Source organism: Arachis duranensis, chromosome 6 (genome assembly GCF_000817695.3).
Source record: "Arachis duranensis cultivar V14167 chromosome 6, aradu.V14167.gnm2.J7QH, whole genome shotgun sequence".
Lineage (NCBI taxonomy): Eukaryota > Viridiplantae > Streptophyta > Magnoliopsida > Fabales > Fabaceae > Arachis > Arachis duranensis.
The window spans coordinates 10311575-10339241 of record NC_029777.3 but is presented as its reverse complement, the minus strand read 5'-3'; the positions used below and the strand labels follow the sequence as shown (position 1 = coordinate 10339241).

General features: G+C 32.3%; 2 protein-coding genes, 1 long non-coding RNA gene and 1 other non-coding gene across 4 annotated transcripts; 1 reads left to right on the top strand and 3 right to left on the bottom strand.

Moving 5' to 3' along the window:
• Nucleotides 1-71: 71 nt before the first annotated feature.
• Nucleotides 72-5010, bottom strand: LOC107492559 (glycosyltransferase-like At2g41451). Its single transcript, XM_052262939.1, has 11 exons — nucleotides 4948-5010; nucleotides 4460-4774; nucleotides 4040-4189; nucleotides 3813-3865; nucleotides 2797-3016; nucleotides 2653-2697; nucleotides 2253-2440; nucleotides 1683-1824; nucleotides 1090-1136; nucleotides 921-1008; nucleotides 72-799 (listed from the first exon to the last, which is right to left on the bottom strand). The coding sequence occupies exons 1-11, from the start codon at nucleotides 5008-5010 to the stop codon at nucleotides 512-514; spliced, it is 1599 nt and encodes a 532-aa protein (XP_052118899.1). The 3' UTR covers nucleotides 72-511.
• Nucleotides 5011-5089: 79 nt separating this feature from the next.
• Nucleotides 5090-5163, top strand: TRNAN-GUU (transfer RNA asparagine (anticodon GUU)). Its single transcript has one exon. It is a non-coding gene; the product is annotated as a tRNA-Asn (tRNA).
• Nucleotides 5164-21779: 16616 nt separating this feature from the next.
• Nucleotides 21780-22864, bottom strand: LOC107492560 (uncharacterized). The gene is made up of 3 exons (XR_008010278.1): nucleotides 22629-22864; nucleotides 22315-22445; nucleotides 21780-22213 (listed from the first exon to the last, which is right to left on the bottom strand). It is a non-coding gene; the product is annotated as an uncharacterized LOC107492560 (long non-coding RNA).
• A 1665-nt stretch (nucleotides 22865-24529) lies between these two features.
• Nucleotides 24530-26989, bottom strand: LOC107492652 (geranylgeranyl diphosphate reductase, chloroplastic). Its single transcript, XM_016113701.3, has 2 exons — nucleotides 26248-26989; nucleotides 24530-25408 (listed from the first exon to the last, which is right to left on the bottom strand). The coding sequence occupies exons 1-2, from the start codon at nucleotides 26938-26940 to the stop codon at nucleotides 24707-24709; spliced, it is 1395 nt and encodes a 464-aa protein (XP_015969187.1). The 5' UTR covers nucleotides 26941-26989; the 3' UTR covers nucleotides 24530-24706.
• Nucleotides 26990-27667: the final 678 nt, after the last annotated feature.

Sequence of the window (27667 nt, the reverse complement as noted above, 5' to 3'; positions counted from 1 at the left end):
TTCCACGTAGGTAAAACTATCACCTTCCTTTACATCAACATTAACAATAAAATCAATTCTTCAACAACATATTGAACTATAAATGATTGGCAATACCACCATTCACAATTTTTCTCACTTTCATCAATCATTTCAGTCTCCAACTGGGAGAAGAAAATATTGATCAGTATAATATTGTTTTCCAATGTGTGGAAGAGTTTCAACAAGCCACTATTTTCCATCAAGACCACAGCCAATATGGCTCAATTCAAGTCTCTAAAAAATAAAAGGGAAAAAGGAAGAAAAGAATCATGAAGATATTGCTAACAAAATTTGTGTGTGATTCCTATACTATGCCTAAAAATCTAAACCTGAAATTTACACTAGCGCTTGGATAAATGATCGGAAAAAATTTCCAAGAATCCAAAAAAACTGAATGGCTCACCTTAATAGCCACAATTCAAGTATAAATCCTCCTTAAAAGTTCTGACAATGGTAAGGAGTCAGGAAATTTTTTTTTTTTTGAAAAAAACTATGAAGATGTAATGGGGTTAGAGTGATCAAGTCTGGGTGGAGATAATGGCGGTACTGCCGAAGGGGTTAAGCCATCATCTATGACTTCCAAAATTCTTCTTGCAGTTGATTGGGATACTCCATTTGCATCGAATTTTCTAGAAAAAATGTTTTCTGATCTGCCATTCCTAGTTGAGTTGTTACTATCAACAGATTTTAAAAAGTTGTCCTTTGATAGTGTTGTTTCGGCTGCTTTCGCGATCACAGAACGAAAAACTCCGGATTCCCTCAAACTCTGAATGATAACCTGAGAAGATAATTATTTTGGGAGAAAGTTCAGACTGTTTACTCAGATACTATGCAGATGATGAATATATAAAATTGGTTGGAGAGAAACCACAACATGGATGTCAGGCAAGTGACCATACCATGGGAGAGTAAATGCGAGTCAGGATGCCCTTCCTCAAAAGCTTCAGGTTTAGTGTTTTGTCTGTCCACACAACGCGTTCGCGATACCTATATCAAATGAAAATCCCTTTTTAAAATGCAAATAAATTGGGAATTTGAAGCAAAGTTGAATCTGCTCGGGAAACTTACCACTGAAGCATCTCCTCTTCGGTTGCAGTTGAAGCAATTATGAATGCCTACATCAGACATTAAATGCATTCATCAAAACAAAATAAGTACCCATGCACGTGAAGAAAATCCAGAACTTCACCTATCCAACCAAGAAGGAATAAAAGAAAACTAGAGACACCATTCACATCATGTCATGGAGTTTAGTCATCAAAGGAGGGAAAAAGAAAAGATGTGCTGTTGTACCGATTTCATAGAATAACTATTAAAATAGACGACTATATGATTTGACGGGGGGAAAAATGACAGTGTGTCACCCAACCATGCACAGAATTAAAGCAAACTAAAAGAAAAGACAACTTTTGTTACGATTTAACCAGGAAACCTGTGTGCAAGACATAAATACTATACTATGTCATTACGCCAATAGATGTACAAAATCTTGCAATATAAGAATGCAGCGATCACCCTGATCAACAGGAAAATGGGGAAAAAAAAAAGAATGTAGTAATTAAAGATAATCTGGTACTCATAACTCACTCCAAAGTTCGGATAAAAACTAGTAATACTTCAAACCAGAACCAGAAGCTAAGCAAGCATGAAAAAGAACTCACAGCTCTGTCAAAATCCAACATGAAGCATCTTTTAACATCTTCTTTAGTTGGCTTGCAGCCACACCGATCACGTCTTGAGGTCAAATCGGAAAATTTGGGGTATGTGTAATGCAGAACAGCTGCTTCATCCAACTTGATCTCACTGTGAACATATATGACATCTGGATCAGTGCAAATTATGTTCAGAAAGTTCGAAACCGCTATTAGAATATTAGAATTTGGGGGTAATCTTTTATCGCTATGTCAATTTAATCAGAAAAAGTCAATGCTGACTAATAACCGAGGCTCACCAAAGTAGCATAAAATACTGTAAGATTGTCAAGACCAGCCAATATGAGACCAACAGTTTGCACTAAGCTTGAAGAAGCAAATGTGACTTGTTCAATATGAGATCAGCAAACACATGATTTTTTATTTTTTTATTTTTAATCTTCGAACAAGACAACTTGGCATATAATTAAACTCCAAACTACAAACTACAAACATGCAACTATATGTCCCCTTGACTATAAAAGAATGTTGCAAATTTTCATAGAAATGCATTCAATGAAATAAGCAGAATCAACATACTTAGGTGTCTTCATATAGTTGTGCCATCTGTGAGCACCATTTGGACGGAGATGATCCTGAACCCTAGCAGCAGCTTTCCCGTTTCCATAAGTAAGAAAATAGTTTGGATTGCCACGAGTTGCTTCTTTGTAATTTCCAAAATATACATCCTTTGGAAGGTGGTCATAGTTCTTCTTGAACATTGAAACCTATGAAAACATTATAAGTTAAATATGTCAAATATTACTTGTTTCCATTTGGGACAGAGTAAGTTGGAACAAAATGAACCAGCAACAGAAGGGCTACAAAGTAAAATCTGGATTGGATTTATATTTACATGTTAAATATGTGCCAAGTGCCTGGATTCAGAAACAGATTCAATTATATGTTCAAACCTTACAAAAGCTATCTATGTATATACCTCGCTAAAAGGCTCCTTGATATCATCTCGCTCAACACTGCTCTCCTGAATGAAACATTATTCCAGCAAACGAACACAGTGTGATCATCTAATTAAGTCGAATGATAGTAATTTCAGAATCTTAAATAAAACACATGCACTCACATAATTTGGAAAAATAACCATATCAACATTTCCAGGAACATCAGATAGCAACTGTCTTAAAGAGTAACTTATATAGAGATAATAATTCAGCACAAGGAAAACAAACCATACCCTTGCCATGACAATAGCCATTTCCATGTTCAAAGATTGCTTCACAAACAACTCATAGTTGCATGGTTTGTAGAAGAAGCTAGCCAACCAAGTCTCATTCCATATTCGACTGGTAGGTAACAAAATACTTATTAACACAGGGATTACAAAAGATTTGGCACATTATTTAAAAAGCAGAATCCTGTGTGCATAAACATTAAGAACATCGGAATCTAAAGAATCCACACTAAGGAAGAAACTGATAACATCATCTTAAATGGGCTGTTTATATCACAATTTAGCATTCCATAATAAAGAGAGCAGTCTGGCGGTTGTATTTGGCTTCCTTTGTTGTGGGGCGACAATAGATTGGAACATTTTGCATTTAGGACAAGTAACCACTAGCTCACAATAACAATCCAGTAATATTACTATTACTTTTAGGGTTTGGCTCACAAATATTACTATTTGGCTTATGGCACTTGTTAACATTACCTATGATTGAAGCTTTTAAATTTTTTAATGCATTGAAAGCTTCAATCTTTCAATTTTCCAGTAGAAACTACCAAACCTTTACATTTATCATGACTAGATAAAACATACTAGAATATTTGCAAACTAAAATGTCTCTGCCACAAATCTGTGGGGACAAATCTACAGAGAATAAGAATAATAAGCCAAGCCAGATCCACAAAACATGTTAAACGTTAAACCCAGTAAAAAAAACGCTAGCATTAAGTCTACATGGCCAATTGGTCAATAATGCTCAAAACTTCTTGTTCTTTACGTTTTGTTTCAATCATGATGATTGTTAAACAGTCAGTGGCTCCACCAAAGGGGAAAAGGCCATTTAATAAGAAAGAAAGAAAATTGATTACACCAAAAATTAAAAAAAAAAAAAAGTTTCCAAAGTAGAACACGCATACCTTTTAGCTTGCTGTTCTTCTAACTCTCTAGTTCTATATATAACTTTAACCCCCTGAAACAAGAAAAAGACGTTTCATTTGAGCATCAAAAAGGTTCAAAGCATAAATTAAAATAGCCATAACTAAAATCATAAAAACAAATCGATTACTGATACAACAGTACTAATTGAATTAAAAAAGTTAATAATAACAATTTAAAATGCAAGATAGAGATTGCTTGAACGCACAGGAATGCTTTCGAGGACTCTAGATACATTAGGTGATGCAGCCTTCCCTTCCACGAAAAGGAGGAAAGAGGAAACTCCAATGACCTTGTGATAGAAGATCCATGGCAGAGTCTGTTCCAAACCAGCTGAAGTACTCGTTGTTATGCATATCTGCCACACCAAGGGAAAAAAAAAAGAGCTTTTCTTTAACGAAAAAATTTAAACTTCACTGATGAATCAATCAAGCAGATTAAAAAAATATAATAATAAAATCATAAATTGATGAGACGGAAATTTCAAAATTCAATCTTCCAAAAGGGGTTTATGCAGATAGATCCAAAGCAAGGGTCAACCGAAAGCAACGATCACAATTGAGACTAAAACGCAGAAGAGAGCAAAGCAAAACGACGATGGAATTGGATCTCGAATTGAGAACAAAACCTTGGGCCTGAGATCGGAGGAGTAATCGAGCTTCCAGTCGCGGAAGTACGGAAAGGAAGGGTGTTTATTGGAGGAGTGGCCAAGGAGGATGGTGGCGCAGTCGGAGCTGGCGCTTTGGAGGTGGGAGGTTCCGGCGGGATGGGAGTTGGCTCCTCCGTCGGCGTCGGACGACATACCGGGGAAGTCAGGCTGATCGGGGGACCAGCGGGAGAGAGGGTCGGTGACTCCGCCGCGCCATTGGAGAACGAAGGCGAAGGAAGCTAACGTGAGTGGCAGCACCGTGAGCAAGAGGAGAAGCCTCGAGAATAGGTGGGTCTGTGCGAAGAAGAGTAGAGACCCGCCATGAAGAAGAAGAAGAAGAAGGTGTTGTTGTTGGGTGCATGTAATGTGAAATGTGGTGGTTGTTGTTTGGTGTAAGGTTATGTATATATATTATGAATAGAATTGAGCTTCTTGTGTTGAGAGAGAAAGCGAAGGAAGAAGGAAACTGAAAGAGAGAAGAGAATGAGACTGTGGGAGCCGTTTTGTCGTTGGTTTTTCAGTTCATCCATTATTCAATTTACTACTTCTTCATTCTCTTTATTTATTTATTACATTATAAATATTTTCTTTGAAATATATCTTCATCAAGCTGGAATAGCTCAGTTGGTTAGAGCGTGTGGCTGTTAACCACAAGGTCGGAGGTTCAAGCCCTCCTTCTAGCGTAAATAAAAGACTTTTGGTCAAGTGGCAATGAATTTTTATTCGCATATAGACTATACAATTTGAATAAACTTTAATTTCCTATATAGATGCCGCCTACATTTGCATTGCTAAGTACTAAATTTGGTGATTAATTCAAAAATGAGAGCGCATCCAATTTCTAAAATAAAAATACTATTTTTATATTTTAATATATATTTTATATCGATAATTAATTTTAATAGTTAATTTTAATATATACTTTAACATAATTAATTTTGAAATCATGAATACAATTTAAGGGGTAACAATTAATTAGTTTAGAGCTATATAATGAAATTCAAAGGTGTGCAATGATATATGGGTTAGAATTGTATGCAAAACTTTGGGTGTTCACGTACAAAACATTTAAAAAATTGTCATATTTCTAATGTATTGAAGCATAACTTGCAAAACAAATTGAGGGTTGTTCAATTTAAATCGCCTTTTAAGGAGCTTTATATAAGAAGATTATTAGTGTTCCAGAGATAAGAAATAATTAACGAGAAAATCATGTAAAATTGGTGATATTCTATTATTCTATAAAGTTCTAAAACAGTTGATAATAACAATTTTTGAAAGAACCCTTCTCCTTGTTCGAATGAGTTACACATCAACATATATAACTCAACAAATTAAGATTAAAATATAAAAAGATGGCAGACAATCAAGCTAAGCTAGAGTTAAAGGGTCATTATCACAATACTTATCTTCATCCCTTCCCTTTAATTAATATCTAAATCAGCATGCCCTTCTAACTAAATTAGGATTAAAATAACGAGATTATAAGTCAATAATAAATGTTAATAGATTCAAATCTTAAAACAGCACAAAGTAAATATTCTTATGTATATATGTGATGAAGGGTAAAAAAATAATTTGCATACCTAATATTTTTTTATTTCCTTTTTATATTAGATATTATTAACATCTCATATTATGTATGGGATATATATTATCATTTACTATTAAATAAATTTGGGATTCCAACCAATTGAATTATATATATATAATTATATTTATCATGATTTTTCGTAAATATTACGTAAAAATAATGTTTTTTATTTTTAAAAAAAATGAAAAACAATTTTGAAAAAGGTTAAACAACTCATATTCAAAAGGAATAATTTATGGCCTTGTCGTCATTAAGATATAAACCAAATTAAGCCACGGTACCAAGACCCTTTTGTTGAGCCCTTTTTTTCACTAAAAGGTGGGAAAACACGTTAACAAATAAAATCACGTATACAATTAAATTAATGACAATGATAAAAAGAGGAACTAACACACACTATAATTCAACACATAACAATGACTTTTAACTGAATTTTCTAGAACAAATTAAAGTGATGGCGGATCAAGAAATGATGTGTTGAAAATCTAAATGCTAAAACACACTTTTTGCAAAAGGGTGATAATGGAGAAAAAGTAAAACTAAAATTTCTTGTTACTTGCCTAAAAGGTTATTACCAGAATTATTGCAAAGAAAGTATGGGATTTTTTTTTTTTGACTAGAAAGTATGGGATTTAATTAGCTCCAAAACAATTTACACTTATGGTAAAGATATATAATTACTACAGTATTTTTCCCTCCAAAAGAACATATTACAAAATTAGTTAACCTACATATTAATTTTTATATGATATATAATCACTTCAATTATAATAAATAAATAAATATTAACGACATATATTACATATTTAAAAATAATTTTTTACTACTAACATATTTTTATGTATTACCAAAAATAATTTATTATTTTTCTCAATATTTATATATATTTTACAACTACTTCAAAGAATGAATAGTATTATTCTATCTTAATTGTAAATACTAAAGCAAGAAAAAAATTGACCAATCATTAACCCAATCAGAATAAGAATTGAACATTTTAACAAGTTATTATATATATATTAGCAGAATTATTCCTTTCATGAAATATTATTTTTAGTATTTTTAATTAGTGTCTTCTAGAAGCATTTTTCATAAAACCAATTCGAGATCATATTCTTGAAATCATCTTTAAAAAAAAAAGAAGGGGTTCAGCCTGCAATTGAACACTAATTGCCAAAGATAAATAAATTAAATAATTACAATTCAAAGAAGAAGCCAAAAGCTTTTGTTGTCACAAATGTTTTGTCCTCAAAGGCATAGGCATCATATATCATCATCACATGAAGCATGCATTATGCGATTTTTTATTACTAATAATTTTAAATTTTATGGGGCAAAGTACTATTATTGCTCTTTATCATACACATGTCACCTATGTAGAATGGTCACTGAACCATATGACTAAGAAATTGAATTGAATAATACCCATCAAAGGATGTAAAGTTAGCATATATATATATATATATATTGATTGGGACAAAAATTCCTTTATAGGGAATTGAATCTAGATTTGCAAGATTTCAACACATACTGAATTTACTAGTTCAAAATTTAATGCACATCTTACCATATAGCTGTGGAAAAATACTCTTTAAATTGTAATGCGTAGCATATGAAGAAAATATAAAAATGATTAGCCTACGACTTTTCGCCACATTTAACATCGTGTGGACCACATCAGGTAATAGTAGAAGTATTTTACTTTTTCTATTTTATTTTTTGTTTTTGGTTGGTGACAAAAATGTATAATATCATACCTTTTTTTTATTATTTTATCATACCTTTATTTTATTATTATTATTCACATTCTTTATAATCAGTTATTTTTTATACTTTTTCATACATAAATCAAAACTTGAAGTTTTACGCTTGTGTTTAAATAAATTATTGAACTGATTTTTCGACCAATTCAAAAATTAAATATTTTATTACTAGTCTAAATTATAGTATTTGCATGTTATGCGGAGTATGGACCTCCTGAGAATGAAGTATCAAATCTCAATCACAATTTTCAGAGACAATAACTCTGACTGAGATGTCAGCTCTCATTTAAAAAAAATGCTAAAAAATTTTGGTATAAAAATAAAATGAGTGATATATTTTAATATGGTAATTTTTATGTTTTTTAAAATTGTAGGAGTACACAAATTGGACTATTCAATCTGTGTTTAAAAAATTGAAAAAAATTCAGAATACACAAATCAGATCCTCCAATTTGTGTTTAAAAAGTTGAAAAAATTCAGCGTACACAAATCGAACACTCCGATTTGTGTTTAAAAGATTTAAAAAATTCAAGATACACAAATCGAACCTTCCAATTACTGTAATCGGACTGTCCGATTACTCTCCCACCCATCGAACCGTCCGATTTGCTTGACGCAGTCATCACAGCCTGGTAAAACACCCTATATCCCCATAACTATGCCATACATCATTACTTACTCCATATCAAAATAAAAAAGACAAAAAAAGGTGCAGCTGAAAATGGCCATCATTTTCAATGTAACATTATTAGAATATGTAATAGGAAATTAGGGATACACATCTTTTCCCTTTATTATTGAGTTAATACTCAAAATGGTCTTTAAAATTTTGAGACAAACTCAATTTGATCCCCAAAATTTCAATGAACTCAATTTGAACCCCCGACTTTGAATAAGTGACTCACGTTAGCCCTTCTGTTAATTTCCATTAATGGCACGCTTACCTAAAACGTTAAGTGACAAGTGGGCTTACAGGTGACCTTACTAAACGACGTTGTTTTCTCCTTGGCGCGTAATCTCTCTTCAAACGATAGCGTTTTCCATTATGAGGTTAAAATTTAACAACACCAATGATCAAACCACTCAAAACAAGGAAACTCTTCTTCTTCTTCGTCTTGTCACAGGCGTTCTCGTTTGCTAGCACGATAAAGAAGAAGCTGCGCACCACTATTTCTCCAAAAAAGGTTAGTAACGCAAGCATTCTATGTTTGGGTTCAATGTTATGTTTTGTGTCTTCTCTTGGTTGGGGTTTACAGGCCATTAATTTGTGCTCTATTTGATGCTCAAATGGATTGGGTCCATTGTGAAAGAAGATAGTTTAGTTATTGATAAAATTGTTAAAGAATAGGAAAAGCAAAAAAAGAATTTTTATTGATTGTTGATTGATTGAATTGTACTGAAGTGTGTTGTAAACTATGAGGGTAAAACTAAATATATATAGAGCATTGTCTTATGAAAGATAAAAGCAAATAAAGATAAGATAAAAACAACTAAAGATAAGATAAAAATAAGATAATAAAGACTAAAATTGTAATTGAATTTATGTATTCTGTTGGGCCACGAGACTTCTTTATTGTTGTCATGAGCTAAGGTGGAAGAGTAATTTAATAGTTATTGATCCTCTTCTGTTAGGATTTTTTTTAAAAGACTAATTATGATTAACGTTAACTGTGTTACAGAAAAGAAAGTACATGTAAATTAGTGAAGTTTACCACTTCTTTATGTACCAATTTCTGTCTATAGATGATTTCAATAGCTAAAATTTTTTTTTTGAAAATATAAAATAAAAAATTTATAAATGAGTAAATAGATTATGCTTGTTCATGTGATAATGTGGAGCTGTTAATTATGGATGACAAAAAATTGTGTAGCTGTTGTTACACGGATAAATTTTATGTATGAATTTTTTTTATTTTCTGTTCTGAAAAAATATTGATCGGCATGTTAATGTAGAATCATCTGAAACATGATATGAAAGGCCTTGGATGTTGACGTTAATTTGTTAATTGTTTGAATTATATTTGTAGATGGGTAATTTGATAACCATTGTCTATCATCACGGAGGCAGCTTTGTTACAAAGAATGATAGTAGTGTAGTTTACGAAACGGACAACACGGATGAATTAACTGGACTAGATGAAGATAAATTGGATATATTTTCACTGAGAAATTACTACAAGGAGCTCGGTTATGCTGACATTGTTGAATGTTGGTGGCTTATTCCTAGGAGACCTTTAAAGAATATACTGAGAGCACTTTCACATGATAAGAAATTGTTAGAGATGTGCTATCTTGCAAGAATGAACTAAGGAAGAGTCCACTTATATTTTGAGCATGGAGTTTTTCAACCTTATGATAATGAAGTACTTGAGTTAATAAAGTTTACTCCCATTACTCCTGAAGAAGACAAGGATGCACCTATCACCATACCAAATCTAACAGGAAGCTCAAATGATGTCTCAACTACAAAGTCCAATGAAGAACCAGCAGTCCAGACCCAACCTGAAATACTAGTCCAGGACCAAGAAGATCCACCAGCCCAGGCCAATCCGAGTCACCAACCCAGGCCCAACTCAAACCCAACCTAATCCACCAGCCAAACACAACTTATCTAAATCCAAGTCCACCTCAACCAAATCCACCACCACCAACATCAAATCCAAACCCAAATCCAAACTCACTACATCCAACACTGCCAAGACCAACCATACATCACCTAAATCTGCAAGCAAATCCAAACCCAAGAACAAACCCTCATCATCTAAAATCATAATCACTAAGCCTACAAACAAGCCTCAACCCAAATCCACTTCAGTAAATTCTACCAAGACCAAACCTATTACCAGATCATCTGCTATATCAGCAAGTAAAATAGTGGAAAGTCAGGATGGTGGAGACCGAACCAACAGTAGTAGTGACTCATATGATTCTGTAGAAGACATCCTATATAGGCCTGATTCATTTGAAAGCTCAAGTGACTCTGATATTGATGGTGAAATTTCTAAAGTAAGGAAAAGGGATTTGAAGTTCAAGCATGCACTGGGGTCTGCCTGAAAAACGGGAAAAGAAAAAGTGTTAGTGGAAGATGATGGAATTGTAGTAGAGAATTCTGATGAGGAAGTGGACTGGTTACAAGTGTTAGGGAAGAACCATGGTTTACATTATGATGCTTATGATCCAATGCATGATGACTCTAATGAAAAAGACTCTTGGCAATCGGAATTTGAATCTGTAGGCATGTCATATGTTTATGCATGTGCAGCAATTTCAAGGATAAATAAAAATCTTGAAGAGTTTTGTCATCATTGGTTGTCTATGGAGGCATATAGGGCTATATACATGCATTCCCTAAATCCAATACCGGGTGAGAAACTGTGGAAAAAATATAAATACAAAAGACCTCAAGCACCTAAAACTAGGAGAAGGCTAGGAAACTTTAAGAAGAAAAGGAGAAAGGACGCTGATGAGGAACCTTCGAGCAGTAAGAAGTCTAAAACTGCCACAAAGTTAAAGAGAATCTACAAAGAATTTACTTGTACCTGCTACGGTATTAAAGGACACACTAAAAGAAGTTGTGCTCATAGAAAAGCTGATGATATTGCATGTGCTCTTACTGCAGCAGCAACAGCTGTTGTAGCTAAATCCAAATCCCAAAATGGAGCTAATGCAAATGCACCCGATGATGCTGCGACAACTGCTGGTATACAAATTGTGGATGCTCCACAGGCTTCGGAGATTGACATCACCCAACCCACTATTTCACAGCCACAAATTATAGAGCAGGTACTGTTATATAACACATTAATCAATTACGTTTATGAAAATATCATGTGTTTATTCATCATCTATCAAATATTTCTAATTACATATAGGTGCCTCCACCTCCACCTCCACTCACAAGGCTGGATAAGCTGCTGCATAAAAGAAGAACAACTCCCGATGTGAAACCAATGCAAGGAGCTAGTTTTGGGACAGCGTCAAAGTTTATAGAATTTATGAAATTTGTCTCCACTCCGGGCTTAAAAGCACCAAGAAAAAAATAGAAATTAAATTATGTTGTCTTTTATGGATGAATTGATAAATGTAATCCAAAGTTGTTTGTTTTAAAGTTATTTTGTAGCTGTTTTGTGGCTAAAATTTGTGTCAGTGATTATTTATGTCTTTTATTATGTCTTTTATAGAGCTTTGTTTTGGAACCTTTTAAATAGCCCTTTTATTTTGTGACTGTAATGATGACATTCTAGACATGACTCTTGATTTATCATGTGTTACAATGGTTATTGTCATGACTATAGCTGACCTATGAAATCAGATTCAAGGTTTATTATTATAACTTATTTTGTAATTTAGAGATTTGGTAGATAAATTACAAGTTAGTTTATTATTGATATTTTTAGGGATGTAATCAGTCTCTTGTTTATTCTTACCATTTTATTTTTACAAGTTTAGTCACAATTTTTAATTTACAGAATCATACCTATTTGTAATATCTTCACTGAATTTGTAGGTTTAGTCAAAACTTACAATTTACAAAACAGATTTGTATTGAAAAAAATATAATTGTAGTGACATTAATTCAATTTTATTCATCACTTTCTTAACCCAGGCATAGCCAATGGCTATAACTATAAAACAAGAAAAAAAACTCAAAATACTATTCCATATTTTTAAATCCTAATTTCACCTTCTATTGCACTAATCTTCCAACCCACGTTCATCTTCCAATACTCAATGCTATTTTCAGTTTCATGTCTGCTAGTTATGTCTTTTTCTTCTACGCCATTTGCCCACACAAAAAGTCCACACCATTTATTTTCAGAGGCCTATCACAACAAGAACCAAAATAAATCATACATGTATTACAAAAAGAAGATGTAAATTCAAAAAGAAAGCAATTCAAGAACTCACATTATAGTTTGGACATCCGAAAAATTATCTCTCTGGATTTACTTTTGTTTCAGACCAACAAAAAACGGGACACATTCCACAACCACACACCAGTGTGGAACCTTTCCAGATCTAACTCGATTTGGATTTCTATCAAAACTTCCATGTGAATGAGATCTGTTGTAGCTTCCGGAACCTTGGCTGGTGCTCCTCATCATCTTCTCCAACACCCAAAAAACGATATTAATTTGAGAATTTGGCACTTGTTAGGGTTTTATATTCATTAAAAGAGGGGTTAAATTGAGTCTAAAAAATTTTTTTCTATGTCAACAAGGTTTAATAAGGCCACGTGTCAAGCCCACGTGTCACTTAATGTTCCAGGTAAGCGTGTTGTTAATGGAGATTAACAAAAGGGCTAACGTGAATCACTTATTTAAATTTAGGGGTTCAAATTGAGTCAATTAAAATTTCAGAAGTCAAATTGAGTCTGTCTCAAAATTTCAGGGACCATTTTGAGTATTAACTCCCTTATTATTTCTTCTATTATAAAACAAATTATATTAATTTTTTTTACCAAATATTTTCGAAGAAAAACAATAATCAAAATTTATCTTATTTAACATTTATTAATTGTTACAATAATTAATAAATACTAAATAATATAAATTTTAGCTATTTTTAATTAATTCTTTTTAGTTATCAAATATTTTTACTTTTTATTGATTATTCCTTAATTTGATTTAGCTTTATATAAAAATCTTTCATTATATATGTTCATAATGGCTAATAAATTCTTATAGTTATAATGTATGTTTCGTAATTATGATTAAACACCAATATATACTATTTTACTATAATAAAAATAATAACAATAATAGAGATGTAACTGAAAAGTGAAAAGTGTTTTAAAGATATTGATTGAGAGGATAAAAGTAGAAAATTTTGATTTTTTTTAATGTATAAAAACTTAAAATTTCATATTTAACTTATATTTTTTATGTAAACCTTTTCGACCATGTTATTGTAAAAATTATATTTTAATAAATAGCGTGGATTATTTTTTTTCTATAAAAAAACAAATAATATAAAAGATTTATTTGGATGAATTTTTAAAAAAAATATTTTTATAATTATTTTAAGTAATGAATATTTTTTAAAAAAATATGTAAATTATAATTTCTAAAACGATTTATTTATTTTTCTATTATTTTATTTTTATTATTAAAAATTTATCTAATAAATTAAAAAATAAATTGAATGACACTCAAAACAAGTTTAAAGACATTATGTGCATTGCTAATTTCTCTACAAATTTTAGTTATACTTTTTATTTTATTTTTTTGTGTAATTTCATTCTTTATTAAAGAATCCACATATTTTAATTGTAATATTAACATCATTAGAACCTTTATTAATAAGACTTTAATAATAATAATAATAATAATAATAATAATAATAATAATAATAATAATAATATTTAAACACTGAAAAAAAAACTTTGTAGAAAGGGATGAGAAAAGACAACAAAAAGGACATACTTTGGTTCAGTATTTGTATTTTATTTGAGTTGATATCTCCTTGATTGAATCTTAAGTAGATATATGTTTGGTTTCATGGTGATAAAGAAGTTATTATTCTATCCTACAACGTTACGTGTCACTAAACCAAATAATATAAAAGAGCTGCCAAACTTTTGGGTCATTTTCCTACAACTTGTATTGGTGGCTAATCTATTCTATTCAACTACCCAAGTTATTTTGTGAAGATAAATCATATTTAGAACAATTTTTTATATATTTCTTTACATCCTTTTATGGTATAAAAGATATTTTTATTTTTTATTACTTTTGAGCAATTTTTTTACAGTGATATTTATATGATTAAATTATTTTAATAATTAAATTCAATTAAATTGATATAATAATTTAAAAATTAATAATAAAAAATTTTAGTTGAAAAATAAAATAAAAGAGAGATATAAAAAAGAAAAAAAATTTAATTAAATTTAATTATAAAAATAAATTGTTTATTTAGTATTTTTTATTTTTAATATTAAAAAGAAAAGACGTCCAAAATTGGTATAACTAATATAACATTGTTTTTTATTTTTATAAAATCTCATTATTCACCATTTATTTATTTATTTATTTGGACGTGAATTTCCATTTTTTTTCTAAAGCAATCCCTTTGCTTGCAATAGGCTTAAAGTCATCGTAAATGGGCCAATGTTTAATGCCTTCACAGTAAAGAGACTCACAGGTAATTAAATTGAGTTGATTTAGTAATTAATTTATTAGTCTATTTAAATAAATATTAAAAATTTAAATTTTATCTTGTATATATATTATACAGTAATTTATTGATCAATAATAAATTTTTAAATAAAGTTTTGATTCAAGACGAATTAATTTTTAGACTGCTAAATTAAAAAATACCAAAAAAAAAGGAGACTTACAAATTCTTGTGAATGATTTATCTAAAAAAATAAGCTCTTGTGAATGAGACAAATCAACATAAAACTATATAGTGTATAATAATTTCACTTCGACTAAATAAAAAAAACAAACAATTGGAGTCTTAAAATGGAGTGAAGCTACCAGTTTGGAATTGTCGGAGTTTGAAGAGACTCCAGACAACAATTTAAAAGAGATTTATAAATCTCACTCTCTCGAGATTGTTTTTTCTCTGTAAAATTAAAAACCAACCTCGACAAGTAGAAGCAAAGCTTAAATCTTGCAGTTTCAAAGATTGGTTTATTATGGATTCATCGGGAGTTGCCGGTGACCTTGTTTTGGCATGGAAAGAGAGATGCAATGTTCAGATTATTAGTTATGACAACTTTTACATTGTGGCCTCAATGGTGGAAGTGAGCACTAATATTTCTTGGGATATTATTGGAATTCATTTGACCTCTCATGATCAAGGTAGGCGGGTACAGTATGAGGCTCTTCAACCTATTATTCAAACATTTCAAGAACGAGTGATAATTATGGGTGATTTTAATGCTATTTCTAACCAGAACAAAAAGGTGGGCGGGGGAGTGAAATCATCAGCTTCTATCGAAGCCTTTAATTTGTTTATTGATGACAGCTCTCTAATGGATATTGGAATGGTAGGCAGACCATTCACATGGTCAAATCGGAGGTCTGGTCCAGATTTAATTCAGAAACGGCTTGACCGTGTGATGGTTGGTTCTGAGTAGAAGCAACTATTTTCTAGTACTATTATTTCTCAGCTTTCTGAATCAGGTTCTGATCATGCTACTCTTCTCACTGATTGAGAACAAAGAGAACTAAACGGTGATTCAAATTTTAAGAACGATGGTGTTCTAGTGATGAGGTAAGACAGATTGTGAATGAGTTATGGAAGGAGAGAATAGAAGGCAGCCCCATAATTATTTTATTTCAAAAATTGAAGAAGTGTCGACACAGTCTTATCTTATAGCAGCAGTCTAATAGAACGAACTCTAAAGAAAAAATCAATTCTCTTCAATCTCAATTAGAGGAGCTTCGGGCAGCAGAGGTCCATAGAGGTAATATCATCTCAGATTTAGAAAGCAAACTAGAAAAGGTTCTCCATAATAAAGAATTATATTGGAATGAGAAGTCTAGGGTCAAATGGCTTTAGGCAGGAGATCAAATGCTAGTTACTTTCACCAGAAATTTTGTAACCACATTCGTCGGAATAAAATCTAGCACTTGACCGGAAACTATGGCGAATTACTTTCTTTAAATGCTGATACAGCGGCAATGGCAGAATCTTATTTTAGAGATATTTTTTCCTCCTCTTGTTGCAATGATCCAAACCCGCTATTCATTGACTTTGAGCCTAAGGTTACAACTTTCTTAAACCGAAGGTTTAGACGTCTGATTACTATAGACGAAGTCAAACGGGCTACTTTCAGTGTTCACTCTTAGAGTGCCCCAGGAGATGATGGGATAACAGCTAAATTCTTTCAACATTACCGGGACATCGTCAGTGGTGATGTGTTTCGGCAGTTAACGGGTTCTTTACGGGAGGTCGCATATTAAAAAGCTTCAACCACACACAAATTTGTCTGATCCCAAAAGTCCCAAATACTAAAGATATGTCCTAAGTGAGACCAATTAGCCTTTCTTTTGTTGTTTATAAAATTATTTCTAAAGTCATAGTTCACAGATTTCAAGGAATGATGCATAAACTTATCAGTCCTTCTTAGAGTGCTTTTATTAAAGGTTGACTGATCTCTGATAATATCTTAATTGCCCATAAATGTATGCATTACCTCAAGAATAAAAAACAAAGTCTGGAACATGAGATAGCCCTCAAATTGGATATGAGTAAGGCTTACAACAGAGTAGAGTGGAACTTTTTGTGGTTTATGTTGGAGAAAATAGGATTTGATCCCTTTGGATTATTTGGATTCGTGAACTAGTGACGACTGTTTCTTATTTCGTGATTGTGGAAGGACAACCCTATGGTTTTTTCAAACCACAAAGAGGTCTCCGCCAAGGAGATCATCTTTCTCCCTATCTTTTCTTATTTTGTGTAGAAGGTTTCTCTTTCTTGCTACACAAAGTAGAACAAAACAGTCTCATTGAGGGCATTCAGATTAACAGGCGTTGTCCTAAGGTCAATTATATTCTATTTGCAGATGACTCTATTCTTTTTTGTAAGGCTAATTCAACTGATTGTGGAAATATCCTTGATTTATTAACTACGTACGAATGCTTTAGCGGTTAGAAAGTTAATCTTGGCAAGTCTGCATTTTTTTTTTCAGTCATAACACTCCTCTTGACTCTCGTGCTCGTCTGGCTGCCTCCTTAAACATTTCACACATAGGAGCTCAAGATAAATATCTTGGGCTACCATCTGTTGTTAATAGATCAAAGAGAGCCACTTTTAACATGGTTAAGGAAGGTACAAAAAAGAATTCAAAGTTAAAAGCGTAACCTATTGTCTGTAGGGGGAAGATTAGTTTTATTAAAGGCAATTGAAGAGGCCATCCCGATTTACACTCTCTCCTGCTTCAGATTACCTGACAGTGTAATTTTCTATATTCACTCCTTATTGACTTAGTTCTTGTGGGGTCAAAAGAAAAATGAAAGGCGATTGGCCTGGATTAGATGGGACACTATGACCCGCCCAAGAAGGAAGGAGATCTTGGTTTTAAAGACCTTAAGGCTCAAAACCTTGCTCTGTTAGGCAAATAGTATTGGAGAATAGCAACATGTTCTAATTCTCTATTGGCCAGAATTTACAGAAGTAAATATTTCAGAAATAGAAATATTCTAAATGCAAAACCTGGACCACTCCCTTCTTGGGGATGGAGAAGTATTTTGCAAGGTATAAATGTGGTGGAGAAGGGACTTACCTGGAGAATAGGTAACAATATAAACATTCGTACGTTTGATAACCCATGATTTCTTCTCCCAAATCCATTCACTGCGCCAATAAATGTTCAACACTCGGCCATTATTGTTCTCAAGAGTAAAAGACCTGATTATTGAAGAAAGAATTTGGAATCAGCTGTTAATTACAGAGATCTTTCCAAGTAATATTTCAACTAGAATTCTATCTTTGAAAATTGAAGGTGGAGATGACACATTCCAATGGAAACTGAACAAACAAAAGAAGTATGATACCATATTAGGTTATAGAGTGACGTACCTATTCTTACACTTCCTGCTTGAACTCTGTCTAACCCATATGCAGCAAAAAGCCCCCTGGATCAACCTTTGGAAGATGAAGCTCTCTCACAAAATTAAACTGTTTATTTAGAAGTGCCTTCATGGTTGGCTTCTGGTTCTAGCCCAGATTCACCAGAAATTTTCTGCAACACCGGCACTGTGTCCGCGTTGCCAAGAAGAGGACGAAACAATCCCTCACTGTCTTATGCAATGTCCAGCTATAAGAGATGCTTGGTCCAATAGTTCTCTGAGTATATACCTCCCCACCCATCCAATTACTGAATTTTGGTCTTGGTGGAACACCACGACGGAGCAGATTCATTCAATAGGTAGTGATAATCGGAACTAACAACTACTTGCTATTCTATGTTGGAACGGTTGGAAAGCTAGGAATTTCTTTGTTTTTGAAGGAACCAATACTGTTCCAACTTCTATTCTTGATGTTTCTAATAAACTCCTTTCAGAGATTCAACGCCTCCATGTAGCTTCTCATTAAGTTAGTTCACAAATCTTATTCTTTGAAAAAAAATATACTTTCACTTTTTACAATTTTTTTTTATTTTTTACTATTATATTTCTTTTTAAGTGTGGTTTATTTGAGAGATCCCCATCATTCATTGTTTTTGTCCTGACATGGACTCTGTATTTCATTTACCAAATTTAATGAAATATATTTTTATTTTTAGAAAAAAATATTAAAGTCTTAAATTAAGTAATGAAAATACTACTCATCTTTTAAATATTATCTTTTATTCAATTTTAAAATTTAATATTATATTATTTTAATTTTTAATTAATTATATCTCCTAATTTTTAAAATTTATTATTATTTAATTAATTTAAATATCTATTTTACAGTTTAAATTATTTAAAAATTAAAAAAATTATTTTTTTTATTTTTTCTCTCCTCTAATAACCTCACACCACACTGTGTCTCTCAATTCTCAATCTCTTTCTCTTTTCAACTTTTCTGTGCATCACTTTAGCGTTCCTTTAAATTTTTTTGTTTGAGAAATTTTTCACATACAATCATTTTTTTATACAAGTCTTTACAAGTCATTATATTAATGCGCTTGAACCGTTACTGCACGTTCTTCTTCCTCTTCCTCTTCTTCTTTTTTTCTTTCGTTTCTTGCCTTCTCTTTCTCCTTCTTCAACCGTTACTGCACAATTTCACTGCACCTTCTTCTTCTTGCTGCACCTTCTTCTTCCTCTTTCTCTTCTTCTTCTTCTTCTTTCTTTTTTTTTCATTTTTTGCCTTCTCTTTCTCCTTCTTCATTTACATGCTTTTCTCTCTATTTTCTTTCCTCGATTTCGATTGTTTTTTGACATCAAGCTCTAAAATCGTTTTTGAAGAAGAGGAAGCAGCAGAAGATGAGGAGGAGAAAGAGAAAGAGTTCTGAATTATGCATAAGGTGTACTTCAACGAATTTTGGGTGTATTTCTGTAATCCTTTGGGTGTATTTCTATAATCGTTTGGGTGAATTCCTATAACCGTTTGAGTGTATTTTTGTAATCGTTTGGGTGTATTTCTGTAATTGTTTGGGTGTATTTCTGAAATTTCATTATCTTCAAAACGATTTCAAAGCTTGATTTCAGAAACCACGAAAATAAAAAAACGAAGCAAGAATACCAGTAATAAACGCAAGTAAAACAACTAATGAAAAGGCTAAGAGAATAACGAAGAAATACATGGAGGAAGAGGAAGAAGAAGAAGAAGAAGAAGAGGAAGAGGAAGAGGAAGAGGAAGAGGAAGAAGAAGAAGGAAGAAGAAGAAGAAGAGTCGTTCATAATACATGGTGAGTGTAGCGCTTTGGAAACTGAATAACGCATTAAAAGGCCCGTATGTGTAGCAACTTGTAAGACTTGTAAGTCAAAAAAAACTTGTATGTGTAGCAGCCCTCGTTTTGAGGTAAATTATCCAAACTTCAAGCATCTTTTAATTGTATAAGAAAAAATATAAGAAAATAACTCCTTTATAAGCTAACATAAGCAATTCTATTATAATTTAAATTTTATAAATAAATAAAAATTTAAAAATAAAAATTTAAAATAAAAAAGATTCTTTCTACATTTATCTTAATCACATTTATAATACACAATAAAAACAATCCATAAAAAACTTAATTTCTTTCCATTTATTTAAAAACAGTAAAAAATCTCGCTCCACAAGCCCACCATATCCACACATTTTTTATTCCACCGCCCATCGACCACCGTCGCATCTTTCGTCGTGCTGCGCAGCCTCTTTCACGCGTCCCATCGCTGTCCTTCTCTGGTTGACGCTGTCGCCCACCGTCCCGACGCATCTGCACTGCCGCAGCCCCCATCCGTTGCGACGCAGCCATCGCTGGTCCCCTATTCGCAACACGTGATCAACTACTCCGATCTATAGCTACTCCTCCACTCGCGATGCGCGACCTCCGTGGCTTCCTCCTCGCAATGCGCCACCACGAGTTTCCCACCATCCATGCAACACTGTCCAAGATGTCGTCGCCGGTCACCCTACGACTCTTCTTCTTCTCCTTTCCTATTTGGTTTGAATGATTCTTTTAACTTGTTTTTTATGTTTCTTTTTCCTAAATTTTGGATGATTCTTTTTATTAGTTTTGGATGATTCTTTTTCCTATGTTTTGTATGTTTTTTTCGTAAGATTTGGATGATTCTTTTTCCTATGTTTTGTATGCTTTTTTTTCTTAGAATTTAGATGATTCTTTATCTTATGTTTTAGTGTTTTTTTGGAGTTTGGACATTTTTTTCTTAAAAGAGAAATTAGACTTTGCGTAATAAATAGTAAAAGATGAATTAGAATAAAAAAGGTAATCAATAATCATTAATTTTATATTTTTAAAAAAATAAAATTTAAATAATTAATAACAATTAATTAGTACAGAGTGTAGTTTAAATATGCTTGTTGGCTTATTGTTAATTATACCCTCTTAATTCTCTAGCGGAGTTAATTATATAAATATTTCTCTGCAAATAACTAAAACTTACATAATTAAAAATGACACATCAAAAACTTAAACACATCTAATATTAACATGAATATATTTACAATTAGATCATTAGACATCTAAAACTACACTAATATTTTAAATCGAAAATCAACAAAATAGTAAAAATTATATATTTAATGACACATCTAAAATAACAAGCATAATACATTTGAAACAAATACTAAAACTCACTGTTTGATCTCACAAACCTTGTACGTAATTATATAGATACACAAACACATCTACAATTAATTAGATAACATAAACACATATAAAATTAGGATTTAGCACATCCAAATTACATTCAAATTACAAAAAAATCCCAATCATATATAATTATGCAAGCAGATTTATTAGAGACGGTAAAGGAGTGTGACAAAGGAAGAAGACCCGAGACGAAAGAGGCGCGCATAAACAGAGGAGGTGTAGATCGCCGATAGAGAAATAGCACATAATCTTATCATGTATCGTTAAGACATATATTAACTACACTCTTTATATTTATTTGTACCTCATAAAATAGTACGCATGATTTTTTTTTTTCACGAGAATTTTGTCATTAGCTGACAGAATTTCGGAAAAAAGAAATTGTTGTATGTGTTAGAGTAATAATTAAACTAAATTAATTAATAAAATAAACCCTGAGTTGGTCTCTAAGTGTTCCTATCAAGTAGTCCATGAATGTGTCATCATTGTAAGTCCATGAATCACTGTAAACAGGCATCAAGTAATTGTTGATAAAATCGTTGCTCCCTAATGCAACAACATATCGAGCTTCCTGTAAACAGCTCAATTTGTTTGTACAGAGAAAACCTCTGGATCTGCAAACATGCACAATTATCTTATAAATGTGCATTCTAAATGGCTAAAATATATAACATACAGTATAGCAATAAGAATGCAACTTAACATTGGAACTCACAAAATACTGCCCAGTTTCATTCAAAATGCCACCACCACTATAAGCATAGTTCGCTCCATTTTCTAGAATAATTTCTGGGGTTGAAGATGGGTCTAGGAATGCAGGAGGCCTAGGGAGGCCAGTATTGTCACCTAAAAGTATATAATTCGGTCAGCAAATATTTTTCTAATCAATTTATTATCGAAAGTTTAAAGTGACAGATATTTTGAATAACAAAACAAAAAATGAAATTATTAAAAATATTATCATTTATATGCTTTCTCCTATCAACATAAATTTTTGGAAGAAATAATATCAATATCAGAAATAATTACCAATAATATTGGCAACAGTCCGGCCATTAGTAAATCGTCCATTGGATAATCCGTTACCAAAATCAATACCATACCAAGGGAGGCTTGCCTGAGCAAGGCTTCTATTAAGGCTTTTGTTGTTTCCAACATCAGAGAGGGAGTCACCAAATATGAACTGCACAGTCTTGCATTCACACCCTCTAATTATTCCATTTCCCAAAATGATCCTTGCTAGAACAACAACTAGTGCCAGATTATTCAACTTCATGTTTAATTTGTGTACCAAGTTATACTCACCTCTATGATTGGTTTTATAATATGGTGAGAATGCTATGTTATAAGTCAAACCTAATGCAACTACCTTATATTTTGTTGCAATGCTGTAAGTATAAGATCACAAATGTGAATGTTTGATTAAGTCCAAAGAATTTGGTCACGTGGTTGCTAATTGATATTCCGTTTGAATTGGAGGAATGCAGAGACGTGACCCTTTGATTCGAATTCTCAACAGACCACGTATCCATGGAGTGTGTTATTCACTTACTCTTGTAAGATTGTCGAACTGGAAAATTCTGTCATTCTAAATTCTCCCAAATCTGAAAACCCATAAATTTATTATTTTATGTTATCATTCTAGAATTTTTTTTGGTAAACTATATTTATTATTTTAGTCATACTTTTAACCAAAGGAACGGTATAGACTAGAAAAAGAAACAAGTAATAACTCATAAAGAGTAAATATTTAAATGGTAAATTCTAACCTACCATTCCTATAATAACATGTAATTTACCCTCTGTGACATGTCATCTTTTAATTGGTTGCTATGTTAACTATGATTAAACTATTGGTAATTAAATTATAGTCCAAATGGGTGATTATGTAATTTACTAAAATATTAAAAATTCAGAAAAACCTTAGGAGGGCAGTTCCAGAACTGTTTTGCTAGAAAAGGGGAGTTGAGGGAATGGCGAAAGCAAGTCGGCTGCTTGAGGGTGAGAACGACGGCGAGCCGTACAGTTTCTTCGACGGTGAGAACAAAGGTTGGGGACTGGGGGCACTAGTGAGTAAAGCCCGTCTTCTTGGTGTTATCATCGTTCTGCTTTCTTGTAGCCGTTGAAGCTCAAGCTCTGAACTCTGAATGGAGATGATTGATAAAAATATAACTTTACTTTTTAATGTTTATAGAAATTATATATTTATCCCTCTTATAAAAATATTTAATTACAAAATTATCCTACTTTAGTTAACATATTAACTCTTATTGAGTTAAATTAACTCAAACTAAAATTAAGCATCCAATTAAAACATACCACGTCACGAGGGGTAATTTACATGTTGAAATAGAGGGGGTTAGGTAGAACTCACCTATTTAAATTGGTTGTCAAGTACGTATTTAAATTTGGAATAAAAAATGTTATACATATATCAAAATTAATTATTAAATTAATTAATATATATTTATGTATAAATATATGTAGTGTTTAGTTTATTTTTATTATATATTTTATATTCTAATATGTATTTTATAGATGTAAGTAATTTAATGGTTAATTTTTTTGAGTACATGTAGTCTGCAACAAATTTTTTTATTATTTTGAAGTAAACTAATTTGTCTTATTTTAGCATTGAATTTCTTTATAATAAAATTTGTTATGAAATTATTTATTCAATGCACATATATAGAAGAGTTGGTTTATAACATAATTAACTCCTGTACTTTTCCATTTATACATGAACATTGCATAGATACTCATGATTAGTCTCATCTACAGTTTTACATCATCTTAATGTCATTTTTTTTTCAAATGAATTAAGTGTTTACATTTTTGCAAAATATAAAAGTATCATGTAAAATATCCTTACTTAAACTTCAAAAAATAGTAGTATCACTTTTAAGTTTTAATGATAATATCACTAAATCTCAGAGAAATAAGTTACCATTCCATTGTTGTAAGGGGTAAACCTCGTGGCCAAGAGCCGATAATTGGATTGCGGTAAACTTTAAAGCTATTGCTTATAGTTATAATCACTTGTATATATCAAGACGACATGATATACAGGGCATAGATAACATGAGTATATTGTGATTGATCACTGATCATACATTAAGTTTGTCCATCTCCCTCCTAATAGCATTTGCTCTGACCAAGCTCCCAATGGTGTTAATGGCCAACTTGAGATCCTCCAATGGATTCCCAGGCACCACTGTCTTATACAAGTAGCTATCAAATGTCATCTTCTGAACATACTCATCAGCACACATCTCCACAAACGCCTCCCGTGCCGGATTCGACCTATAAAACACCTTCTGAAGCACATCCAACACCTTGTATGTCGGCCAATATGTCTTGTCCCACTTCTCCAAATACATCCTCAAATCCCCTTCATTCACCATCCTCTTCCCATTCTCCGACCCTTCCACGATAGCCTCCGCGCACATTCTCCCACTCTTTGCCGCGAAATAGATCCCTTCGCCAGAGCATTTCGTCACATACCCGGCTGCATCCCCAACAAGGGCCACCCTCCCTGATAATCTTCGGGGTCGGGGGTGTTCGGGGATGGGATGCGCCTCCACTCGGATGATCTTGCCTCCGTTGATCTTATCTTCTGCTCTTTTCCTTGTTGCCAGCTGGAATTTCTTGATGTCTGCCTTGTGTGTCACTGTGCCGGTTCCAACAGCAACATGGTCGCATTTCGGAAACACCCAACCATAGAAATCTGGGGATACATCATCTCCAACGTACATCTCCGCAAGATTTTCATAATACACCATTTTATCGTCCGGGATCTTTATCCTCTCCTAATAAAACAATTCGAACCACAAAAAAATCAGAATTTTATAATTCTCAAAAGCAATTCACATTGGAACTAGATCAAATTAAACCCTTCTAAGTCCAAGTAATGCAGAGATTTAATTTCTATTAAATATAAGTATTTAATCCATAGAGTATACTATCCAATCGCATTTTTATTGATTATAATAAATCGTATTACCTAGATCATTTTCTATTAGCAACATAAATTAGCCATTTAATTTATGATTGTAATTAATTTTTTAGTAGGAGTATATAAGGAATACATAAAGTGTAATCACTAACAAATTTTTTTAGATTCTCATTTTGAATTAGGTAACAAACCAAATGAGACCAAATTCATAAATAACATACAGGGACGAAATTCATGAAATAAAATGAAAGTGTTCGGAGTTGTTCGCCTGAATTTCTAAGAAATATATATATTTTTTTAAAGATCTCTTAAAAAATAAAAGTAATTTTATATTTAGATATTTCATAAAAAAAATTTATCTATTAATTATGTTTAAGTATAATAATATAAAAATATTTTTTTATTCATATATTATGTAAACTTTTTTTTTAAAATTAAAAAAAAAATAAATTATAGCTTCATAAGAAGTGAATATTTTCTAAGTACTTTTATTTTTATTACTAGAAATTTATTAAATATACTAAAAAAAACAATTTTTTTCTATCAACTTATTGACAACCAAATAAGTACATTTTGCCTAATCACTCCATTCAAACATTATAAAGTTACAAAAGAGAAATTTGCAAGACCAAATAAAATTAAAATGGAGAAATTCAAAAGGAAAAAAAATTTAAGATGATACAAGGATAATACCTGAAATGCAATGGCATATTCATAATCACCAGCATCAATGGCCTTAGCAACTCTAGAATTAGCCCCATCCGCACCAATGACAACATCAACTTCCAGCGTTCTCTTCTCACCAACCCCACCAGTTTTGCCATCATACCCAGAATAATGCAGTACGTAAGGTGAGTTCTTATCTTTAGGCATATCCATTTTCAAGAACAACCCATTAATAATGGTGGCACCGTTCTCTTTTGCTCTATCTCTAAGGTACGCGTCCAAAACCTCACGCCTCACCATTCCAATGTACTCGTGCGACTTCAAGGTCCTTCCAATGTCTACCGCCACGTTTGACGGTGATATCATCTTCATCTTCGTCACGCGTCGGTCGATTATGTCTAATGGCAGGTCAAACTCTCCCACCATGCACAGCGGAATGGCGCCCCCGCACGGCTTGCAGTTATCCATTTTCCGTTCGATTAGGAACGTCTCGATGCCTCCCTTTGCTAGGGTCTCAGCGGCAGATCCCCCGGCTGGACCTCCTCCAACTATAGCGACACGCAGGTTGCGGCCTTGGAGCTTGGGACTGGTTTTTCCGGCAATGACCTTGAGCTTTTGGGGGAAGCTGATGGCGGCATGCTTCTGGTGGACAGCAAAATGGGAAGTTTCTGGTGAGGATTTGCGGAGTCCGAGGAAGGATTTGAGAACCATGGAGTTCATGGTGCTAGTGAGTGTGAGTGTTGTTTTTCTAAAGTTTTGATATTTTGTCTATTTTAGTGTGAATGTCAGCTTTGTTGGTGATTGTGGATATGACACGAGATTTTGGGGCGTTTGTGGCCGTTGGATAGGGAAATTGAGGCCGGAGATTTTATGTGGATAATGTTTGCCAGATATTGCGACTTTGGAGCTTGGAAGTGCATGTAGTATTTTATGTGGTTGATATGTTGCCACGTTGTGCAACTTCTGCTTGTATGTGTTAAATTCCTAACTCACTTTCCAGTTTCCATGTTCAATTGAAACTGAGCAAGTTCTTTTTTAAACACCTATCACATATGATTACAGACGTTATTTGATTAATCTAAATATTAAAATTAGTGTTTTTATTTTCAATTAATTAACAGAGTAATAACAATAGAAAAAATCGCATTAACACAGAAGTTGTGAATAAATTATCTCCAATACTTGAAAAAAAAAATTTATTATCAAGTATAGTGATAAATCTATAAACAATTTTTTTTTGTCTCCAATACAAGTATTTGTTGAAACCGAAGTAGAAGTATGAATTATAATTTTATAAGGATATACTTAATCTTAAGTTACAAAATACATGACATTATAAATTATTATATATTAATATTAAGTTTTGATGATTAATAAATTTAAATATAATTTAATAATTTTTATTAATTATTATATAATATTTTTTTGAAAGTGTGTAATCTAATAA